Source organism: Gossypium hirsutum, chromosome A09 (genome assembly GCF_007990345.1).
Source record: "Gossypium hirsutum isolate 1008001.06 chromosome A09, Gossypium_hirsutum_v2.1, whole genome shotgun sequence".
NCBI lineage: Eukaryota > Viridiplantae > Streptophyta > Magnoliopsida > Malvales > Malvaceae > Gossypium > Gossypium hirsutum.
This window is the reverse complement of record NC_053432.1, coordinates 2809893-2835433: the sequence shown is the minus strand read 5'-3', so window position 1 is coordinate 2835433 and position 25541 is coordinate 2809893. Positions and strand designations below refer to the sequence as shown.

The window sequence follows — 25541 nt, the reverse complement described above, 5'->3', positions numbered from 1 at the left end:
AATTGGATAGCTTTGGGGCGCGTTTTCAAAAACAACAGTTGATTTCAAAATAACACGACAACAAGCAAAGCTTCCGCAATGAAAGTATTTTCCAAAATTTATCACTTTTCCTAAAAATGACTTAATCAAATCGGTTTCCTAGAAATATCCATGACGTTAAGGTGTGGCAATGGCGGTATGCATGTCTAGGATTGGATCCGAAGGGAGTTTAGTACTTAAGCAGTCCGATGGACCACCACCTCTTTTCTGATTTCCTACCTGGTGCACAGCGTCCATTCACTTTAACCCTTAATGAATTAATCTTTTGAACATCAAGTACAATTTTCTGGACTTAGAATGAAAAAAAAAATTTAACGTTTTTGATGTGGCATGCCGGATCCGGCCATAACTTCTGGGCCGGGTTTGGGGTGCTACAAAGGCTTTATCTGCAATCCAATTGTGCCTCACGAATACGGTATTGCAGGAGGTATTGATGGAGAAGACCTCATCTGCCTTGTGGAAAAGGTTAGAAACTCTTTATGCGATTAAGTCTCTGGCTAACCGTTTAGTGTTGAAACGTCTATTTACGTTTCGCATGAACGAAGGTGAGCTTCTTAGAGATCACATCAGTTAATTCATTACTCTTTTAAATGATTTAAAGAATGATGAGGTTCATATTGACGATGAAGATCAGGCTATGCTATTATTGTGCTCTTTACCCCCTTCATACAAGTCTTTTAGGGAGATCCTGATTTATGGCAGAGACAAACTCTCGTTCGAAGATGTGAAGGGTCATTTGTTGAGTAGAGACAAACTCGACAATGAGCTTCATTTGGATAGCAAGACAGATAGGGAAGCTTCAGTTTTGGTAGCATCAAAGAAACGAGATAAAAGGTGTCGCTATTGTAAAAAGTTAGGTCACGTCAAAGCAGATTATTATGAACTGCGAAATAAAAAAGCTGCTGAGAGTAACGAGGAAGATGTAGCTGGTGCTAATTTGACCGATGAAAATGGGGATGATTTCTTGTTATCAACAAGTTATAACAACAAGCTCACGTCCGAGTGGATCCTAAATTCAGGATGTTCTTTCCACATGTGTCCCTATAGAGAGTGGTTCTCCACATACAGTTCGATTGAAGGTGGAGTTGTACGCATAGGAAACGATTCATCTAGTAAGGTAATTGGTATTGGTACTGTTAAATTAAGATGCACGATGGGACAATTAGGACACTCTCAAATGTCAGATATGTACCTGATTTACGAAAGAATCTCATCTCCTTAAGTATTTTAGACTTGAAAGGATGCAAAATCAACATCGAGTCGAGCGGTATTGAAGTATCTCGTGGAGCTCTCGTTTTGTTAAAAGGCAAAAGAACCGGCAGTCTTTATATTCTGGAAGGTTATACAGTGACCGGTGAAATCAAACGTCCCTCGTCCGTTACGGAGTTGAAGTCAACTTATTTGGAGCGGAGGCAACTTGGTCGTAAAAGGGAAAAAGGTATGACTGTTTCGTTGAAGAGAGGTTCTCTTTTAGATGCAGGTTTTGAAAAGTTAGGGCACTGTGTTCGTGAAAATCAAACCCGGGTTAATTTTGATTTGGCAGTGTACAAGTCGAAGGCTAGAAGTCTTCCAGTTTCTAAGCACAAATTCGACTCAGTTAATTCCCTGCATAGTTCAAGATAGGCTCGTGGCGGGCTTTGGCAAAGATGGCGTTGTGGAAATATGAGTCAAGGTGGAGATTTGTTAAATATGATTCCTATTTTCAGTCAAATTTGAAAAATAGTCTTTCAGTTAAACTCTGTTTACTTGTTTCAATTAAACACTGATTAGTTTAGATTATTTTATTATTATTTGATCTATGAATTTAGCCTATAAATAGTCTCTTTTACAACCTTAGAAAATACACCCATTAGAGATTAGAACTCATAACACATTTAGAGAATTTTGTGTTTACGTTTTGTGGGTTCTTTGTTTTCGGGTTTTCGGGGTTTAGTTTTTATCTTCATCTTTTGTACTTTTCGTTCTTTTGCCATTATAGTAAAATTATCTTTGCCCGTGGTTTTTTATCCTCTTTGGAGGGATTTTTCCACGTTAAATTTGTGTGTTCAATTTCTCAATTTATTCTGCTATTTTCTTGTTCGTTACTTAATCGGGTTAAAATCCTAACAACTGTTCTTTAACATATACTCATGTGTTTAGCTCAGCATTTTATACCTTGTCATCAATAAACTCATACTAATTTTGATGTATTATTGTTGCCCCAACCTAAAATAGTAATCGACCGAGACGAATAAAGAATAGTCAAGTTATTTAGGGGCATTATTATTCAGTTCTATTTTCTACGGAAATAAAAGATTGAACGTAGTAATGAAAACCTTTTGATTATTACAATCATTTGATGAATGGTCTTGTGCGTACTGAAGGCATACATATGCAAGTTCATCAAGAAAAAATACCAAGCCTCCTTGTTCTTATTTTCAATAATGGCAAAAGCTATTGGCATATGTTCCGGTTATTTTCTTGTTAACAACCAACATCAACGTTTATGTATATTTGTCTTACAAACGATCAGATTCGACCAAGTTGTACTTGAAGCAGATGAGTACAGAATGAGCAAACAACTATGTTCAAAATGGTTTCCATGGTGAATGAAAAACTTTATTAAATGACAGTACAGATTACATAATGAGCAAATGAATTGCAGAAGGCAATTGGCTTTTCTTTATTCTAGATGATCATGTGGCCTTATTGACATAAACATGGCAGCGTATTGCAGCAACCGGCGGTCACTGCTGTTGCCGTTTTCGGCAGCAGAAATCATCGGACCTCGAGTCCTCGTTCTGTAACGCCGCCAGCCAAGTTGTATATTCACGGCTGCCCATGTCCGCCAATTCGATGAATAGTATCTTGCTGTTCTTTTAAGTCTCTCATTGGCAAATTTGTACCTGAAGTGATCTGTGATGTATTTGAGATGGTTTGAGTCGAGACTGAATGCTTCAATCGGCTCTACACAAACAAATGTTGCGGACGAGGCTGGAAGACGGTCAATAAATGGTCGGCGAAGACACCATGACAACAATTCGTCACCTAGGAAGCCTCCTGGCTCGATTAAACTTGTGGCAACCACGCCTTTGCTAAGGCTTTGGATACGTTTTATACGTCCACGAACGATAAACACCATTCGTTGTACTGGATCACCTTCTCTAATTATCTGTTTTATGGGAACAATTACAAGATGAACAAAATTTTGAATAGCTCTTTTAACAAGGTAGGGTAAAGCTCAAACCTTTTCGTCTTTAGAGAATACGAGCGGCTTAACTCTATCACAGATGTTATCCAGAATAAGATCATTCAAGTTATGGAATAAAGGAACCTGAAATGAAAGAGATGCAAGCAATCAGGCCAAGCTTGAACAAATATATTTGAGTTTGATGCAATCAGGCTCATGGACATGTTGAAATTATGTTTGGACCTTCTTGATGAGGTCAAGGCAAAGGAAGCGTTTAATGTCTCTCCGGAGGCCTTCGGGCAAGTCTGTGATCAGTTCCATTTCGTCTTCTCCGCCCAAGGTCGCCCATTTTTGGCGTTCGTAATGGCGGACTCGTTGTCTCAAACGAGACGGTAGTTGCCGGCGTTTCATCCACCATTCCATGTCTCGACATCTCAGCTGCATTTTCCTCTTCTTCGCCATGACAGCATGCAAGAATACCTTGATGATGATAATAATGTAGGATCAAATTGTCAGGTAAGTTGGCTATGGAAACTTTGAACAATTTTCAATAGGGTGACAACAAAACCCAAATACAGACCTGAATGTTTCCGATCAATAAAGTGAAGAGCATCAATCCAGCAAGCACAATGCAAATACTGAACATCACTTCTAACCAGTGACTTGTTGGTTCAAGATCATTCCCAAAGGTGCTGCAAATGGATGTCAGATAGTACCAATAAGAATGGTTATTAATATAAGGTATTTGTGTTTAACACTATTTTTGTTAGCTGAATATACGGATATCCCCTCTAAAGATCCTCTTTAAATCGTTATCTGGGGTCTGAATTTGGTAACTTTTCCTATATTGGAACTTAATTTTTTTTTTGTCCAATTTAGGCCCTGGTAATTGTTCCCACCTTGGGGTCTGAACTAAGCAACTGTTTCCAGATTTGGGTTTGAACTTATTTTTTATGTCCAAATTAATCTCTAAACTTGGCAATTGTCCCAAATTGGGGGCCTGAACTCTAGGGTTTCCAAAAACTAACTTGGACAAAAAAGGTTCAAGTCCCAATGTGAGAACAATTGCCAAGTTCAGGGCCTAACTTCGACAAAAAGAAAAAAAATGTTCAAGCCACAATGTGGAACAATTGCCAAGTTCAGAGTTTAACTTGGGAAAAAAAATATTTAACCCCAATGTTGAAAAAGTTACCGAGTTCAAGTTCCAAAAAGTGATTTAACTCCTTCATAAATCCAACCACATCCGAATTTGACAGATGCCTACAGTCAATATGAAAACAGAGGAAAGGAGTAAAAAGGATATTAAGAGTGAAATGTGATTTACCTGAGAGACATTAAGCCCCAAAAGATGGGATAAAGGATCTTAACAGCAACAGAATTGCTAGAAACAACAGGGAGAGCCCACTGATAAATCCCATAATTGAATGGTCCATGAACCTCTAAACATAAAGGTTTTCCCATAACGTTGGTTGAGTTACCACCACAAGTTTTTCCCACTGCTTGAGCTGGAAATGAGAATTGGTAGCACACTTCCTCCGAGCACGACAATGAAAGCTTGCACTGCTCATTTCTCGCGCATTGTTGCCGCAGACATGAGGCTACCCGTTGTATTGCAAGGACATACCAGCACCCTCCAGCAACCTGAGACCACTCCGTCAAAACCAACAAATTGCAATATCAACAAAAGGAAAATGAAGAACACAAGAGTAAAGCGTTGTTAAAGCTTTGTAACGACCGAGTTTCAAGGCATTACCGCGATTTGGACATTTTTCCCCTATGTGCACTTACATTAAAGATGAAGCCTTGAAGGGTGTGAACGTATATTCAAAGAAGACAATACCTTAAATGCAAGTGCACGCGAGCCAAATCCCGGTGCAATAGAGCAGCACTAGAGAGACGCCCTAGAACCTGATTGTTATAAAGTTTGTGAGAAAATGCAAAGACTTACGTGAGAGGCTATGAAGTAGGCAATGAGATTAAGGCCAAAACCCCACCAAATGGTGCCAAAGATGTAACCGGTAACCTTTTGCATCCTTCTCATTAAGCAAATGATGTGGAAAACCTTTGGTAAGAATTGGAACAAGAAGATTAATAACAATATTGTCATTATAATCTTGATCTGCTCTTCCCTTATTAATTTTGGTACAACTAACCAAAATACTGCCTGCAAAAAACCAAAAAACTCTCTGGTTATGCAGAAATAAAAATCATTTTACTCAACTTCTATTAGCTTTGGAATTATTCACAAAAATTGTGTTAGAATTAGATTTTAAACTGAAAACTACTAGTCATAACATAAGTCCATTTGTAACTATATAACAAAAGACATGGAAACAGGTAACATGTTCCAAGGACAAAAATATCCAACGAGGAAGAAACCTCTGGTGTCTGTCTATGAAGCAACTAAAGTAATTGTCAACAATCTCATTGAGTCATTGTACAATAGGGGGAAATGGCTTTCTAGCTTTTAGCTTTAAGATCATTATGAAAATTACCTAGTAAAAAGAAAAAGTAATATTCAAAAGAGTCCAAAACACAATGTTTATTTGGGGACCCACTTTAAATTCTAAATATTTTGGGTTTAATAATAAAAAAGTTGTAAATTATATGAGTAGTTACTCAACTATGATTTTTTTTCTGTCATTGAATTATAAAAAATTATAAAATAGCCACTCAATAACCAGCGACTCAATTATTTAATTTTATCTTTTTTTGGTCACCTAACTATTTTAAATTTTTAATATTTTCATTTTTACATTAACCAGCGAGTGAAAAAGAAAACTAAAATTAAATAGTTAGTGACCATTTTATAACTTTCGTAACTGAATTACAAAAAAATAATAATAATTAGGTGATCTCTACCATAATTTATCCTGAAAAGAAACATTATTTAGTAGATATAGAGATTTAAATAATAAATTATTAAATATCACACCTTAAAAATAATTATATAAATCCAGTTAAACTCGAATTCATTAGCAATATAGAAGTTATTTTCCCTACAGTATGGATAAAAAATTACTGTCAATCTTGTAGGAACCCATCAATAAGAAACTAAAAAAGAAGTAGCATTAAAAACATATACAAAAATTGGAAAGTTGTAACATCTAGGATTAGGTATGATGATTTGTTAATTATGGAGCCTAACTCAATAAATGGAGTAAAAAACTAAAGCTGGCAACAGTCTATTTCTTGCAGCACTTTCAATGTTATGACAGTTTAGGTTTTGTTTTTTCTTTAAAAATAAAATCAAAACATCCTTTCTATTTCAGCCAACAATTCAGGAGTGAACTCAGAAATATTTATTGGGTTAAAATTAAATTATATAAATATAATTTTTATTATTTTAATAATTTATATCTTTATAATTTTTTAAAAATTAAGTTAAAATTATATCAAAAGATTAAAATATAATTTTATTATCATTAATTTAAAATTTCACATCTCATTATTAAAGTTTTTATTAAATATTCATTCCACACAAATTTAAGTCTATCTTCACTCTCAATATTATATATAAAAAATAGTTTCACGTGCGTGAACAACGTGATGACATATACTAGGTATATTATTTTTTTAAAATAATCTTTTAATTCGATTTATATCACCAAAAATTTTAAGTTAAAATATATCATAAATCTTATTCTTTTGAAAATTTAAATTTTAACTTTTATATTTTTATTTTCAAGCATTTAATCTTTATGATTTTTAGATAATATTATTTAATTTTTTGTGTTAAATTTAAATTCATTATAATCTTATTTTTTAAAATTATATAAATACTAGTGAATTTTTTTTAATTTTAAAATATCATTTAATAAAAGTTAAATTTAAATTTTAAAATATAAAAATTAGGTACAAGGATTAAATTCTGAATTTTCAAAAAAAAAAACTTATGTCGTATTTTAATCAAAATTTTAATGAAAAACAAAATCAAATTATAATTATATTTTTGGATGAAATTGTTGAAAAATCCAAAAGAAGCCGTGAGGTCAGACGTGGGTTTTATAGGAAATAAATTTTGGTTATCGTGCACTGCTCTGATTTGAAAAAAAAAAAGGAACAAAAATCGAATTAGGCATCTTTTTTATTAATTAATTTTCAGAAAATTAAAAAAAATTATATATTTTAAAGTTAATTGATATGTAATATTAATTTTTACATTATAACAAAATGAAAATTAATTATAAATTAAATAAGGGGTAAGAAAAAGGAACCTGAGGAACCGGCAGAATCACAAAGACATCAAACCAGAAACCTTTGAGGGAACGAACGTAATGAGAAGCGATGGCACGTGCGTCCCACACGAGTTTACCACAACCGACGACCAGCGACTCCCTGGACACGTACGCCAGTCTGAACTGAAGCCAAAGATGGAACAAATGCACGGCGTCCACACACGTGCGAAGGACGGTTACGATGGCAGCGAGGCCACCATCCATGTACAAGCACGGCGACCCACCTCTTCCTATGGATAAAGCATAGAAAAACAAAGGATCAATGGCTAAAGCCATTGCACGAGCCAATAAGAAAGCCCGGTTCCAGTTTTGCACTCGCTTGGTCCTAGGATCAAGCACCCGACCGAACGGACCAGAAGGTCGCCGAGTATTAGGCGCGGCAGGCTGTTGAGTCTTCTTCTGTTTGGCGGCCGTACGAGCTTGAATTGGAACGAGGGAAGAACCGGCGGAGGCTTCCCATTCCGGTGGGTGAGCTTGGTCACAGCTGGTGGAGTGAAAAACTGGAACACCGACTTGAGTACAAGCGTAACATTCTACGGTGTAGGAAATTGGGTTTTCTTCATTGGTTTCGCCGCTAACACTACCATTATCAGATCTCTCTGGCATTGAGTTTGGAAGTTGAAAAAGTCCAAACCACCTGTGACAAGAACAACACAATTATAACGAAACCATTTTAGATTTTGATTTCAAAGAGAGATGAAAACTTGGAAAGAGTGAAACCTTGATAGGGAGAAGTTGGACTGAGAAGGCATGGTGAGAAAAGTGGAACCATGGGAGAGAAAGGAATTGGGCGAATGGAAGGAAAAGGAAGGAAGGAGGAATAGAAAAAGAGGGGTTGTTTGGGAAGGATGGGAGTTTTTGGAGGGATTAATAATGAGAGGGCTTTTGGGTGTCAGGTAGCACATGAAGAAAGAAGCCAAAACCAGGCACGGAACATGAAGGGTGTGTGTGATCAGAATGCGAGTCCGTGGTGGGCTTCGTTCCACCCCCTCACGCCTCAACCATTGGGTCCACACCCATGCCCCATGACTCTAAAATAAACGTGACTTCGATCAACCATAACCACACCCTTGCCACTTGTCAATATCCAATTTAAACCTCATTTTTAACCCAATAATCTCGCTTGTTACTGCGGTAAAAATATTATGGTAACTCGAAGTTAAATGGATAAAATTATCATAAAAGTCTTTACATTAAGAGTCAAATTGTATTTTGCTCGTTTACTTAGAAAAATGGATAAATTAGTCCTTATACGTTAGATTAAAGAGCAAAATCGGTATGTAAAATTTCATTCATTTATACTATTAAAAATTAGCATTGTTGATAAAATAATTAGAATTACACATGCCATTTTAATGTTCAAGGGACTAGTTTTAACATTGGAAATGGATAAAACTTTTAACAGAAATATCAGTTTGCTTTCAAATCTAACGTGGAAAAACTAATTTACCCCATTTTTTCAGTAAAGAAAGCAAAATACAATCAAACTCTTAGTACAAAGACTTCTATAGTACTTTTATCAAGTTAAATTGCATTTAGACTTCTCTACTTAAAAAATGGGTAAATTAATTCCTCCACGTAAGATTAAAGAGCAAATTGATCATTCTATTAAAAGTTTTATCTATTTCTACTATTAAAAATTGGTCTCAGTACTATTGACTCGTGACCAGTATCTACCCCCTTAATGGGCATACAGAATGCAAAGGATTAGTTATTGGGCTCGCTTCAATAAATACCTTAAGAAATAATTAAAAAAAAAATTGGTCTTAGTACTTTGGCACGCTCCATGTAACTATTTAATCATTTTATCAGCAATATCAGTTTTTTATTAATAGAAATGGATAAAAATTTCAACTGAAATTACCAGTTTAATATTTAAACGAGTAAAAATGGGTTAATTTGTCTATTTATTTTAGTAGTAAAAAAAACAATATATAATCTAATTTCTAATGCAGAAATCACTACTTATCACAAGGAACAGTCCCTTCCTTTTGCTTATTTATATATACTAGACATATTTTCTTTAAACAGTTATCTCATGCAGTGACTTTTTGTTGTATGATGATAATGTAATTCCAACTTTGTAACAAAATAAAAATTAATAATAATGGACGATAACTTGTTGTATGAAGTTCATTAGAGTCTTAGATGGGTGGAAAAAAAGAAAAATGGTCCCAACCTAAGGACAATAGTCCATATGGCACATGGTGGGTCTATTGTTTGAGAACGAGCAAGATAAATGAGGAATGATAATAGAACGTACGTGGTTGGAGATTGCCTTACTTTTTTGTATTATTTTTGTATAATTGTATTCATTGTTATGGATGTATTTGTATTATACAATTACTCTACACTCTTCTATCTCACGCATAATCATAAATTCTTATTATATCTACTCTTTTTTAATAAAATATTTACACATACTCATAGTTACTCTCAATCTCTTAAATAGAAAAATAATACGTTTCACCACACTCAAAATCACATCCTCTTGCACTGGCAATAATGTTACTACCAATCGAGCTAAGACTTAATTGACTATAAGTATATATTTTTATTATAGAATATCTCCATTCACTCACATCGTAGGTGTGATAAAATTTATTATGTATAATTTATTTATAAACATAAATTTTCAAATATATAATTTATTAGTATATCTTTAATAAAAACATGTGTAATATATTTGCATATATAATATATATACTATTAATAAGTTTAAATTTTTAAGATAATATTATTGAGAGAAACAATTACAAATCCCGAATATAAACTATGGAACAGGCATGAAAAATATATATATAAAAAAATAACAACATATATATACGCACTTTTTACAAGAAATATAATTATTTTGTTTCTGGGTTTATGGTTTCGGGTTTGATGATTTTGTATTTATTTTAATAATTGTAATTTATATATAGATGGTAAAAGATTTCCATTTTGTCTCAAGAGTGGTGAGGGATATAGTTGTAAATAGAGAACTGAAGCTGGCCCCTTTTAGTTTCTTAGTGCAGAACTTGTCAACAAATGTTGTCTAAAGGGAAATAACTAATTTTAATTGCAAAGAGACAAAGATTTTTATTACCCTTTCAACTATTGAACCCTTTATAATCTACTGCTTCTTTTCTTTAAAAAAAATGTTGAATAATGAATTGAAAAAAAAATGTGTTATGAATTTCTTTTTTGGTCCTTTAATTATGAAAAGTTATAAAATGGTCATTCAATAATTTAATTTTTTTTTGGTTACCAATTGGTTAACGGTTGCAGCTTTTAAAATTGATATAATAATAACTTTAACCTTTAACATTTATAAATTATGTCAGTTTGGTCTTAACTCTAAAAAAAATTAACCCTCAATATTTGTACATTGTGTAATTTGGTCCTTCTTTTTATAGTGTTGCTTTTCTTTATGACATTGGGGGTTAATTTTAAAATAATGATCAAAGATGGAAATTATTATAATGGGTTTTTGGGTGTTTTCTTTTCTTTTGTATATTTTCAAACAAGTTTAGCAAATAAATTTTTTTTTAGCTTTTTAGGTAAAAGGGTCACAAAGAGAAACAAAACTGCAAAAAGGACTAAATTACACAATATGTAAATGGTGGGGGATAGACTTTTTAAAATCAAGACTAAATTGACACAACGTATAAATGTTGAGGATTAAAGTTGCTATAATGCTAATTTTAAAAGCTTCCCCTATTAGCCAATTGGTGACCAAAAGAGACAAAACTAAATAATTGGGTGACTAAAAAATAAATTTACTAATAGTTGGATGATCATTCTATAACTTTTCATAATCGGATGACCAAAAAAGAAATTTATAATAGTTGAGTGATTACTAGTATAGTTTACCTTATATTATATTAGTTTTTATCCCATACAATATACGGATTTATTGTATATATCTATTAAAATATATTATTTTATTAATTTAAAATAATTTTTTAAGATCTATAACGTTTAACAAATAAATATTTAAGTATTACTTATAATTTTTTTTAAGTTTTTGTTTAAGTTATCGAGCTGGTAAGCTTTTTCTTAAAAAAAATAAATTTCGCCAGTGAGCTCTAATCGACGATTCAACGGTCAATAGGATGGATAAGTACTCATTGACGACTAGAAGAACATACCTTAGACCCAAGTCGATTTGGTGGTTAATTTCGTAGATTAGAGAGAAAAAAATTGTTTGAATTTTGGTTTGCAGATTTGTGACGTTTAAAGCTGTTTCATGAAAAAAAATTGAATTATACAAGAGAAAGAGAAAGAGAGCTTTCAATTGGTGCAGGTAGTATGAACAAAGAAAATCATATAACATAGATTTTAATAGCACAATAACTTAAAAATTGATTCTCTTTTAAATTTTAAGAATTTATGTTTATACTTCAAATCAATTTAAGAAGTAATTTAATAATTTTGAGAAAGAGAATTGTTTGACTAATCTATGTGTTAGCTTGATAGTTAAGGTATTCATCGCCCTTAAGCGTGGCTTGGGTTCAAATTACGCCAGTCATGTTGCTGTTAAGGCTTTATTATCTTTTTGTAATTCACAAAAAAAACTTTTTTTACTCAATTGTGTATTTGAACCAACATAGTAAAACACTTGTAAAAAATAATATTAAATTCTTTATATTTAATCATAAAAATTTAAATGAAAAGAAGAAAATAAAAATGAAAGAGAGTTTTGAATATTTTTGGACCCCATATGCTGCATTATTAGTAAGACCTGTTCATAATAGAAGATTTTATTGTGGGCACATTATTTTGGCTCTATTAATCAACACTAAAAAGACAAATCCTTATAATTATTATTATTATTTTCTGTACAAATTCAAGTAATATTGTGATTGGTTCCTCCATCTACTCCAAATTCAATCTCCAACCCTAAAGGAAACAAAATACAAAATATAAATAAAAGGAAAATAATTTGAGATTATAATCATTTCACATCATTCTTATTGAAAAAGCTGTTTGAGTCTTAGTTTAATTGGTATAAGTATTATAATCAATATATGAATATGTGATTTTGAGTGTGCTGAAACGTATTATGAATATATTTTAAAAAATTATTTATAAATAAATCGAGATTAGATCGATTTATAAATTAGATTATTTATTTAAATTTAAACATAAATAAGTGAAATAAGTGATGATGTGTATACAAAACATTGAAGGTGACACTGACAGGACAACCATTAAAATACCCCCACTTCACTAAGAAAGCATGTTGTCGGATTCAATTATTTAAGGAATTTAGATGAGAATTGTTGTCTACTTTATTTTAATATATTTTATTCCTAATAATTAGAAAGAAACAAGTAATTCGATGTCTATTTTAATGGTCTCGTGGTCAAGGGTTGTTTATTTGTAGAATTTATTTAAGTTCGATTTTTTAAAGAGTAATGATAAGTTTATATTTAGACGGTTCTTTTTTGATATAATGTATATGTATAATGTAGATATGTTCTTACCGTAAATACGTAAATATTAATATTTTAATTTTATATTATTAAAAAAAAACCTAAGATTATCAAGTTTCAAATAGTAATCCTACTTCTGCATTTTTAATATTGTTAGTATAATGTCATTATTGTAAGGGAAAATTTCAATTTTAGTCCCTCTAGATTATTTTTAATAAGATAATTACATGTGAAAAATAATAAAATAAATAATACACTAAATTAAAAAAATAACTCTTAATTTAAAGAAAATAAACGTAATTATCTAAAAAAATTAACTTGGTAGAAAAACTTCTCAGTAAACAAACGTACGAAAGATTAAAAGATTGAATTTATTCATTAAATCCGTTAGAAAAACAGATTGAAAAAAGAGAACAAAGGCTCAAAAATACAATTAGGGCGATTTAGTGGCCAAATTTATCATTAAGCTTAAAAAAATAGTTAAATCCTTGTTGAAAAATTTCGCACAATTGAGTCCATATCACTGACCGATTTAACTATTTATGAACATTAATATGATTCAAAAAAAATCACATCGATAAATATATCAATTTGGCATCCATTTGGTATGATTAAAGAAATTATCGCTGATCGATTTAACCATTTTTATGTCTTGACTTGAATGAAATAATAATTAAAGTTTTTATTGAACATCCATCTGGTATGAGTTTAAACCGTATTATCTCATCCTTTGCCTTTAATATTATATAAAAAATATAATATTTTATAATTTTTAATTTTTAATAAATTATTTTCATAATTTTTTTTTGGGAGGAAGGGGGGGGGGTTCACCATGAGTTTGCTTCCAAACATTGAATGTGGTACCAAATATAAAACTATATGGAAGAGTTAATTAAAATGGTCCCAATTCATTAGCGACTTCCCTTCCTCTCTCGCCCTCACTAATCTGCAAAGGCCAAAAGCCAATTTATGACACCCTTTCAGTACAGAGGTGCAACTCAAATAATACATGGATTTTGAACAACATCTCGACTGATCCCAATATGCTAAATGGTTAATTCCTTTAACATTCATTATATTCGTATAATGCTTAGAACTAAACATAATTAGGGATGTTTAATAACTGAACTGAATGAGCATTAATTAAATTAATTAGACCGCATAATCCTTTAATCGTTAATCGAATCGAATAAGCTAAAATTTATATATTTTTGTCTTTTGATTAAAACAAGTATAAAAAATATAAAAAAATATATTAAAATTAACCGAAATATATGTTTGTCTTGAAAGTTAACCGAATTAATTGAAAATTTATGTCTTGAAACATTACTTAAATTTGAACCGAAATTCCAAAAAACCATTAACCGACTTCCGACTAAATTAAGTTCGATCATCGACCAATTAATCGAATTAGATCTGTTTGGTCAATTAATTCAGTTTTAACAGAAACTTGAACACCCCTAGACATAATATTTTTCTAATCCTTAGACAGAAAGATAAGTGCGCTTGAAGCGTATTCAAATTCACATTTTTTTACACTAATAACGATACGAATACTAACTGAGTTAAAGACTCAATCAACTAATTCTTAATTTTATACTAAGTTGAGTTTGATTTGATTTAAATTTTTTTAAAAAAAATTAATTTTTTTTCAAACCGTTACCCGTGACCCGACCCAAGTAATATAGAGGTGTAGAATATTCTAGAAGTGCTGAATGACACTTCGCCGCTACCAACTATATATATTTTTTCACCGGATTACACTTCGAAATATATGGTCAGATATTTATATTTTTTTTAATTATTTGAATTTAAATTAATAAATTTGTCCGAAATTTGAATCCAAATTATTTAAATATTATTATTTAAATTAAAATTAAATATTATTATTTGTTAGATATTCAAATTTGAAAAATACCTTATTTCAATATTTTTCAAATATCTAAATTATAAAAAATTTGAATTCGAATCCGTTAAAATTAACTTTGTGTATAAAATTAAAATTATAATCATTATATGAGTAATAGATTCGCGTATTCAAATATGAATCCTAATAAGTAATATAGATTCGAATAAAAGTATCATGAAGGCTTTAATATTAGGAGTTAAATTACATTTTGCCCCTTTACTAAAAAAAAAGAGGCAACTTAGTTCCTATACGTTAGATTAATGAGCAAACTGGCCCTTCCATTAAAAATTTCATTGATTTCTACACCAGCATGAGGTACACGTAACATGCCATATGTCACTATCTAATTATTCCGTCAGCCATGTCAGTTTTTATTAGTAGAAATGATCAATTTGCTCTTTGATTTAACATATAAAGACTAATTTATCTATTTTTTAGTAAAACGAATAAAATACAATTTAACTCTTAATACACTAGTTTCCATAATACTTTTGATCTCTATTTTTGTGGCCAGCAACTCAAGGGCTCATTACTAAATATCCCATTTCGGAATAATGAGGACTAAAAGTGAAAAAGGAAAAGTTGAAAAGTTTACCCCTCGGGCTGGTCTTCGTGTATCAATAATTGATAAGTTTTTTTGTGCATTATAAGTTGCCGTGCATCACGTTTGAGTTTTGTTTTGTGCTCAAAAATTAAAAAAAAAAAAAGAAAAGAAAAGAAAAAAGGGAAGTATCGTATTTGCATGAAAACTGTTTCCATAGCTTTACGGAAAGAGGCGAAAAGGCAATGTAAGAAATTTCTAAAAATATAAAATTCAGATTCGAAATTATTACAACTACATCCCCAACTTCACATGTTCCCACAATTGATTGATAAAAAGTTAAAATTATAACCTTATCATCCCCCACATTGCTTCCAATTTATCATTCATCATGACCTCCCATTTAGATTTGTTTCTATACCAAATCTAACCCAACTTTTCTCTTTCCTATTCGCCATTTCAAAAATGAATTTTTTTGATTTAATCTCTTCAATTTCGTCACTTAATTGTTTAATAGTGACGGAAGTTTAGCGGTGCATTTTTTACGTTAGTCACTTTAAATTTTGGGTAAACTATCTGTTAGTTATTCGTTCCTATTCTAATCACCCCAGAATTTTTTTGTGAAGCCTTTTGTTATCAAATCTCAATCACCTTTTTGTAAATTTGAAACCAGCATATATAAATGCTTTTTTTTCTTTGTTTTTCACTTGAGGTGCCTGGGCCCAACTAAAATTTTAGGCTAATTTGTTAGGTTTTGGCTTGGTTCTGCTAAAAAAATAGATCTAAAATTTTATCCAAGCTTGACCTGAGTAAAAATGCTAAATCTGGGCCCAACCTAACCCACCCGTATTAAGTTTTTATATAATTTTTTTTAAATATAATACATCAAAAATACTAAAAATATTAAAATAAATATTTCTGAATAAATTGAAAATAAATTAAAAATATATATATATGTATACTTAAATAACACTAAGATATGTGCAATTTAACAAGCAAATGTCTCTAAAATAGTAACAAAATAAATAATAAAATAAGAGTTATACAATAACAACATAATAGTGAAGAAAAATAACAACAAAACATTAAAAAAAGAGAGCAAGAAAACAATAAAAAATAACAGTTTTTTTTTTTACATTTGGGCTGAGCCGGGCTCAGGGTAAAAAAAGTTTTACCTGAGACCCAGTCTATTTTCTAAACGAGTCTTATTTTTTTGCCCAAGGCCATTTTTCGAGTTTATATTTTTACCCAAATCCTTTCACTTTTCAGGCAAGCCTTCCCACCTACCCACTATCATTGAAAAAAAAAATAAAAATACAAAGCTTTGGAGTACACTTGATGGACTCCAACTAGCATGGGATCTAGACTTAGAAAGAGTGGTACTTAAGATGGATAGCACTGAAGCTACCAAGGTGATCCAAGCAAATTAGGATGAACAACACTTTTTATTGTGGGTTGAGCCATTAAGGACTTACTCCAACGTCCCTGGATAGTTCGTGTTAAACATATGTTCAGAGAGGATAACAAAATAACTGATGGTTTGGTTAAAATGGCATTCTCAAAATCTTTGGGGAAATACTTTAGTTACTGCACAATGATTAATCTAGAAGAGATTTGCTTTATCTAATTTAGTTTTGATATTTTACCTTTTTTGTAAAAGAAAAAAAAGCATTAAATCTAGTGCACATTGTAGTGCTCATTTTGGGAATGAAAAAGGGTGAATCTAATAATTTGAAAACTTTATTCAAAAATTAAATAATATTTATAATAAAATATTTATACTAATTTTAATAAAATCACATAATATTTATTATTAATTATATACACCAACCAACAGAGCCTCGATTTTCACAGCAACACTAAGAAGATGCGGAACGAAAGAAACAAGCCTTTAATGCAGAAGACAGATCACATGAAAGTGTGGCAAGTTGGTGGAAGAGATGGGTTCAAGGAAGAAGATGAGGGAAATGAGAAGAAGAAAAAAAATAAAGAAATGATTTGATTTAATAGTGGAAGAGTTGAAATCGACGGTGAAGAGATAAATTTGATCAATTTCTTTAATAGTTGTGATCAAATTAACAAAAAGAAAAATTAAAAGTCACTAAAATAGGAGTGATCTTTACGTAGAGTGACTAAAAGAGGATTTTACCATCAATATTTTTATACCGGATATGTAATTAATGAAATTGAATATTTTTTAATACACTTGTTTATTGGTTAGATGGGACCATGACTCGAACTTTTTTGATACTTTTGTTCAAATTCAGCATGGGTTCCATTATACTCATCCCTTGCGAGCTCACATCATATAAGTTCACGTCTCACGAGTCAGCATTTTTGATCAAGGTAAATCACCTTACAAGCAGAGGCACTCGTGAGCATAAGATCTTGCAAGCCTAAACTATTGAGATCACTTGCTTGATATAGCCAAGACGTCTGTCATTCACACATTATAAATATTCATTCTCTAAACATGAAAACCTATATTAAAACCTACACAAGACAACCTACGATGACAAGATACCCATAGACCAACTAACTTGTAGGAAGTCTTAGACCAATACATGAGCTACACATAGTACATCGAAAATTATCAGAGAACCCCTTAAAGGCTTATGGGAACCAAGGAAAGAGGGCAAGATGCTTCCTCTAAAGAATAGGCTCTCAACTCTCTTTTCTTCTCTTCAATCTTCCCCGATACTCACATATTAATCATCTTAATTTTCTTACGGCTCTCTACCCTTCGAATGAATCATAATAAACTGTCGCAACCTCTTCTTTATATCAACGAGCTTATTTAAAAAAAAAATTTATATTTTATTCTTAATTTAGATAAAATTTCTTATGAAAAATTAATTCAATCATTGTTTTCGTATGAAAATTGGAAACATTGATGTATATGCGAACAAACGAAAGGGATTTGTTCACTTATTTAAGCTTTGTAGGAACCTTCCACTTTCAAACATAAAATTATAAAAGAAAGAAGCACTTTGTGATTTACAAGTATTAAAGAAATTGTACTCTATGTATCTATCTCCATAGGTCGTAATCTAAAATGCCTAATATATCACGGCTTCTTTACGATTTACACAAAAATATAGGGTGGCCGTACCGCCGGCAAAAAACCAAAAGTTACTGAGTTTAAATCGATGGTGTGACGCGGCGCGGCACAGCGCGGTATATTTATTTTACTTTTTGTTTTAAATTATAGGATTGTTATAATATTTAATTTCACTGTTACTATTATTTTTACACTAATCGTTCATTTAAACTCATCTTAAGTCTTAATCTTGACAATTATTTTTATATTGGGGTCTTATTTTGTCCAAATTAGTTCTCGAATTTAGCAAATTGTTCTCACTTTGGGGTCTGAATTTAGTAATTATTTTCAAAAATTATCATGAACAAAAAGAATCAATTGAAAAGTTACCAAATTCAGGCCTCAGAAAAGTGATTTAATCTTCCCTTGTCCAATAGACTTTGATTCAACCGAGTCTTTATTCTCACTATGCGTAGTCTCTATATAGAATTTTGTCTAATTATGTTTCGATTCTTTATAATTGTACTGTATATGTACTTGTAATTTGTAAATATATTTCAAAATAAAATATTTTCTTCACGATGTGATTGAATTGTACGAAAATTGGAGTTAGGGTTTTGAAAGACGAAGGTTGCTATCAGTGTTGTCTTGGCATGATAGTGAAGGGAGGAAATTGGAGATAAAGATGGGGAAACACTATCTTTCTAAACCACAGAATTTTGGCATTAGTCAAATTGAAGCATTGGTTTTATGTTGATCACTTCAGTGGTGAGTTTTATCATTTATATATATATATATAGTTTTATAATTAAAATTTTAAATTTCTATTAAATAATAATTCACTAATAATGTATTGTTGTGGTTGAGGTTCTAAAATCTTAAATATTCGAGTTCGAGTCTTATTATGTAAAAGTTATGTGTAGGTTTGATAAATTGAAAGTTTAAGTAATGAATTTTTACTCCTAAATTTTACAGAGTATTATTTTTTTTAATTTTAATTTTAATTTTATTAATATAATATTTTACGAGTCTTATAATAATTGATTCTGATTAAAATTATTAATATAATTAATTATAACTAAAAAATCATACTAATCCAAGTAAAGCTTTTAACCTTATTTATAACATGATAAGTGGGAGAGGGGAAAGAAAGGTGAGTTTTTTTTTGTTTTTAGAAATTATTGATTGTGAAATTTATTAAAATTTGAAGATATTTTTTCTTGCTAATCATGCTTAACTTGAATTTTGATTCTTGCTAAAAAGACAATAATAATAAAAAAAACCTTGGATTTGATATGTTGAATATTTGAAAGAAACATATTGCTTACATTTATCATTAAAAAACATATTTAAATTATCTTTTAAGGAGTCGATTGAGTATTAGTTCGAATGGCATGAACATTGTTGCCAATGTAGAAGATGTGGGTTCGAGTGTGTTGAAGCACATAATCTGTCACTTAGATTAATTAACTTGTGAATCTTGTAAATTAATTGTAAAATTGTTTAAGGTAAAATAGAGTCATAAACTTAGGGAATTTAAATAAAAACTTGGAAAACCTAAAAGAGATAAATAAATAAAAAAAACTATTTTAAGCCGGGTATTGTAGGGGTGCTTTAACTTTCCTTTCATGTAATCGAACTCTAGAATCTAGACTTAGTCAAGACATAGAGTTTGTTCCTTTTAAGGTTTTCCTTATTTAATCTTAAAATGAGTAGACTCGTAAGTGACTAGCTACATTTAACTCAAATTAACTAGTGTTAACTTTAGTTAGATGAATTTTGTATCTAGTGTTAACTTAAAAATGTTCTTTATGTAGGGCTGTAAATGAACCGAACTTGAACAAACGAACCTTTGTTCATGTTCGTTTGTTTATTTTTTAAGTTTGTTCGTATTCAGATTGTGTTTGTTAAAAAATTCAAATTTTTGCTTATGTTCGTTTATTTAAAATTATGTGTGTTCATGTTCGTTTGTTTAATGTTCACGAACATGTTGATTGAACTTAATCGAACATGTTCACGAACAATATTAATGAATAATAAACAAACAAACAAACAAACAAATAAACAATAAATACATACATACATACACACATATATTATTTTAATATTTTTATAAGAAAATATCATCAATAAATAACGAGTCAATAAATAAACTTATAAAGGAGCCAATAAACGAGCTTTTAAACAAGCTTGTTCATGAATATAAACAAACCGAACACACCTCTAAAATAAGGATAAAGCTGTTGATAGGCTTGCTAAGATGGTTTCAGACAACAATATAGAAGAAGAAGAAGAAGAAGAAGAAGAAGTTGATTATGGAATTAAATACAACTTGATTCAATTATATGTGAAGATGGGCCTGGAAATTATAAATTTATGGACTAACTACTAGTCTGCAATATTTAAAATATGGGCTTCTACTTTAAAAACAAGCTTTACTTCTTGTCTAATTTGTGAATTCTATTTTCTAGAGAGCTTTATAGTAAATAAATTATGTTTTCATTGTTTTGATTGAATAAAATTTATTTTTAGTAATGAATAGAATTTCAGTTGAGATTTTATTAATAATATTATAAAAAAAATTGTGATAATTTTTATTAGGGGTGAGCAAAATTCGATTCAATTCGAAAAAATCAATTTTTTTTCAAATTTTGAGTTAATCGAATCAAGTTATTCGAATTATTTGAGCCAACTCGAATAAAAAATTTCAGATTTCGAGTTCGAGTTGAGTTAAATTTTTACAATTAGAATAACAGATTAATATAAATATCGTTTTGGTCTCTGTCAACTTTGAAAATGAGTAAATTTGTCTCTCTTAACAGATATTACAAAAAAAAAATCAAAGTAATTTTCAAAATTTGAAAATAATTTTTAAAATTTAAAATATTTATAAAAATTCTAAAATTTGTATTTTAAAAAAATCTAAAAAATATATCAAAAATTTAAAATTTTAATAAATAATAATTTTGGAATCTAAATAAGTGGTTAATGATTTAAGTTTATTATACTAAAATATCTTTTTTTTTATTTGGCTTTAAAAAAGTTTTCAAATATATTTTGTTTCAAATTTATGTGTTATAACATGAAAATAGTTATATTGTATAAGATTTTAATTTAACATTATTAATTTTTCTAATTTAACTCGAATGGTTTCACTCGATTTGATCGGATGCTCACCCCTAATTCGAGTTATCTGAAAATCCAAATAAGAAAAGGCAAAACTACACCGTTTTGATAAATGTTCCTTTTCTAAAGTTAAAAATAAAAATATTAAGTTGCAAAACTATGTTGTTTTGATAAATGTTTACCCATTAATCTTACTTTCCTTCCCGAATCGCCCCACTCTCCTTTTTTCCTTTATTCAAAATTAATCTAAAAGCTTGTACTTCGTCTACTAGTAAAATAATCGGTCCATGTAAACAGAACATTGAGTATAAATAATAAGATTCGTTAATTCGACTCCACTCGACTTGAATTTTTTTGACTCGATTCGAAAAAAATTCAAATTGAGTTCAGTACTAAAATAGGATTTGTCAACTCAACTAACTCGAAAATTTTTGGCTCGATTCGACTTGGCTTGATCGGATACTCACCCCTAATTTTCATAGAATTAAAATGTTGAGTCTAAAATTCATAGAAGAGTAAAAAGATAGAAGGATGAAGATAATTAGAATAAATATTATTTAATTTTAGATGATAATTTTTTATATCCTTTGAATGATATTTATAGTGATCAAAGTTTTTGCTGAGTAACCACTAGAGCGAGCCCAATGACTAACCTTTTGCGTTTGGTAGGTCCATAGGTCCATTAAAGAGGTAAATGTTAGCCATGAATTTTAAAACTATTCCATACCCAAGTTGAGAATCGAACCCTCAACCACTGGTTAACGTAAAAGAGACCCTTAACAACTTGCGTAACTCCCGTGATTTATTTGTTTTACTTTTAATATTAATTCATAGTTTACTTAAATTTATAGAAATGTATAATGCATTTATTAAATTTTAATAGTATTTACAATGCCTTTTTATCATATTTACATACTCTAACAATAATTTGACAATATTATAGATTTTATTTTAAAATATTTTAATTAAATAAACAAAATTAAGCCATGGTAGCAAACTAGTTTTCATATTATGTACTTATCATTTCATATTTCAATAGTTTGCTATAGTAATCCAATTTTGATTCTAAATGCATTTACTTTAAGAATTACTTAACAATACTAAACATGTATTAATATCAAGAGGGCTTAATGATATTATAATTTTTTGAATTATTTAAAAAAAATTAATTAGGCTCTTTCGAAATTTTTACGCTTAATTGAGCCCTTGAATTTACAAAATTGACCATATCATAAAAATAAAAATTATTAGAAAATTATTTTAAAAATTCAAGTCTAGAATGAATTTGGACAAATGGTTGATCAAGTTCATTTAAATCTAGACACTCAATTTGTTCAGATTCATTTTGTCAAGATGTAATTTTTTAAAATTATAAAAAATTCCCATTGGTAATATGATTAGGAGAGTATTTAATGGTGAAGACTTGGAATCGTCCCTTTATAAGACGCTTATTGTTTTGCTCTGAGAGTTAAAAATTCAGAGTTAATTATTTAGTTTCGTCCAATAAGCCTATGCTCGATCATGTACAAGATTTTGACTCATACGATTATCAACAAGTTAAAGCATGTAATGCCTTTTCTGATTGTTCGAATTAAGAGATTATTCATTCCATGCAAACCAAGAAGAGCAAGGATGGGTGGATGGCTGATGATAGTTGATCTAGATAAAGCCTATGATTAGTTGAGGTGGTAATTTTTAGAAGATTCTTTTGCAAGATAAGAGACGGCTGCCTAGACTTATATATATAATTATGTACCACGTCTCTTCTTCGTTTCAAGTTGAGGGATTCGTCATAGGGATTCATTGCACCAAATATTCATTGGTTATTGTAATAGGCCCATTTTTCCCGGGCCCATAAAAGACAAAAAACCAAAAATAAAATATATTTATAAAACCAAACAAAAATAAATGAAAGATCAGATTATTTATAGGGCCAAAGTCCATTTACAAAACCCAAAACTAAAATGAAAAATTAAAAAACAATTCAATAAAAGTCCAATAACCCAACCCAATTACTAAAGTAACCCATGACCCAATTAAATAAGCCCTAAAACCCGAGGCCCAATACACCCAAAAATTATCTCAGCAGCTTGCGAGCACTAGAATCTTCTGGAACGTCCCAGAACAGTGCCAAGGGGTCGGGCTCCCACGAACGGTTTCCTCGCACGGCCTCTTTCACGCACCCCTTTCCCCGCTCCTCCGTACGGCCATTCCTGCAAAGAACACACGAGAAGAAAGAGTAACAGAATATACAGCCAAATGACAGAAGAAAAATATAATTTTTATTTTTCATTTATTCTGTAAATCTGGCTATAAAAAGCCATTATTTGGACCTTAATTTTTTACCCATACTGTATGCATACGCACGCACACTACGCATATTAATCAAACAAAGGAAATCAATCAAAGTTCAAGGTGGTTTCCGATTCGAGTTTCTTTTTCAATTTGTTTTTTAGAATACATCATTATTGCGTTTTTAAAAAAAAAATAAAGAAAAACAAAGGAAGGGAGCAATATCGTGCGAGTAGGCCAAGGATCTTCTCTTTGCTTCATTGGAATCGAAGTTGGAAGGAAGGTCAAGGCTGAAATGGTTCTTCAAAAACTGCAAAGGCTGCAAAGAAAAATCAGCAGTTAAGGGACGATTTGGGGTTTGCTAAAGGCCAAGGAAAATTCTGCTGATTTAACTATTCTTAAAGGATAAGGAACGGCGCCGTTTTGACCAATTTCAATGGTTCAAAAACGACGCCGTACAATAGTCACGATCCGATGAAATCCATGTGTTTAGGCCTTGGAGGGAAATTTGTGCTATTAATCCTTTCCGTTTGCACAAGCATTCGATTGTGCCAAATATGCATTGTTTTATTTCTAAATCTATCCCTGTAATTTGCTCATGTTTACAAATGGGTCTGTGCCTCAACACAACGTTTTGGGAGCTTGAATTATTTCCAGTTCTGATCCTTCTACATTTGCAAGCATGACGCATGAGTCCCTACCTTGATTTCAAAAGCTTATTTTTAAATTATCCTTCATATTTTAGCTCAATTTTAATTCAGTTTCTATTTGTATAGCTTACCATACACTTACTGTTTGTACATGTGTTGATCCCTTTTGGTTTGTAAATATTTCCTTGAATGACTTGTACGTATTTATACTTGTATTATTGAGACCTTAATTTATAATACTTGATTATTTAAAATTCATTTAAATTTTTTTATTTGATCTATGTTAATGTTTTTTCTGCATTTGTGTCTGTATTTAAGTTGTAGTCTAATTTTAATTATAAAATTTTAATGCTTTGCATAGTGTTTAACTCAAATTTTTTACTTGTACTTATATTATTTAAATCAAGTCTTCTATTCATTATGATTTTGAGAATTCATTTAATTTTTCTCATCTATGTATGTTAAATTATGTTGGGATAGCTATTTTATATTATATTGTTTAAATCATTTATATAATTTTTTTTTAAATATTTTTGTGCATATTTTATTTTAAAATACTTATTGTTTTAAAATTCATTTAATTATGTATGTGAAGTTACTTGAGAACTTCATTTTTGTGTTTATAAAATTATTATTTTGAAATTATTCTTTATGTTATATTATGTAGTATCTCATTTAAATGTTTTTATGTATAATGGTACATATATAATTTATAAATTAACTTAATTTTATATATATATATATTATTAATCTCATGCTATTTTTACAGATAGTTATTCCAAAATCTATTTACATACGCATGTTGTATAAATCTAGTATGTATATTACATCTTATCATGTATTTTTATTATTCTTTCATATTTTATAGGTTATTTAAGCTACCATGCATATTGTCAATTTTTAAAATTTGTGTTTAAAATATTTTGCATATTATTCGATTCAAATGTTTTATTCTACAATATTTATTTCAAATAATTATATATCCCTAGCTTTCATACAAACTTGTCAACTTATGTTATATGTTAATTAATTCATCATTATTTTGAAAATGTCCTATACTAAATTGACTTCTAATTCTATTTTATTTTGTACATATTTTGTGGATCGTTTTATATTG

The 25541-nt window shown here is 30.2% G+C and overlaps 1 protein-coding gene across 2 annotated transcripts; it reads right to left on the bottom strand.

Annotated features, from left to right (window-relative positions):
- Positions 1–2615: 2615 nt before the first annotated feature.
- LOC121206609 (cyclic nucleotide-gated ion channel 2) lies at positions 2616–8442 on the bottom strand. 2 transcript variants are annotated; one of them, XM_041077629.1, is made up of 8 exons: positions 8167–8442; positions 7426–8083; positions 5157–5372; positions 4533–4849; positions 3789–3900; positions 3452–3688; positions 3266–3352; positions 2616–3190 (listed from the first exon to the last, which is right to left on the bottom strand). In XM_041077629.1, exons 1-8 carry the CDS (start codon positions 8349–8351, stop codon positions 2702–2704), a joined length of 2301 nt encoding a protein of 766 aa, XP_040933563.1. In that variant the 5' UTR covers positions 8352–8442; the 3' UTR covers positions 2616–2701. The 2 variants fall into 2 exon arrangements, with proteins under 2 accessions (XP_040933563.1, XP_040933564.1); XM_041077630.1 differs by having other exon boundaries at positions 4533–4858; positions 7426–8442.
- Between the last annotated feature and the right edge of the window lie 17099 nt (positions 8443–25541).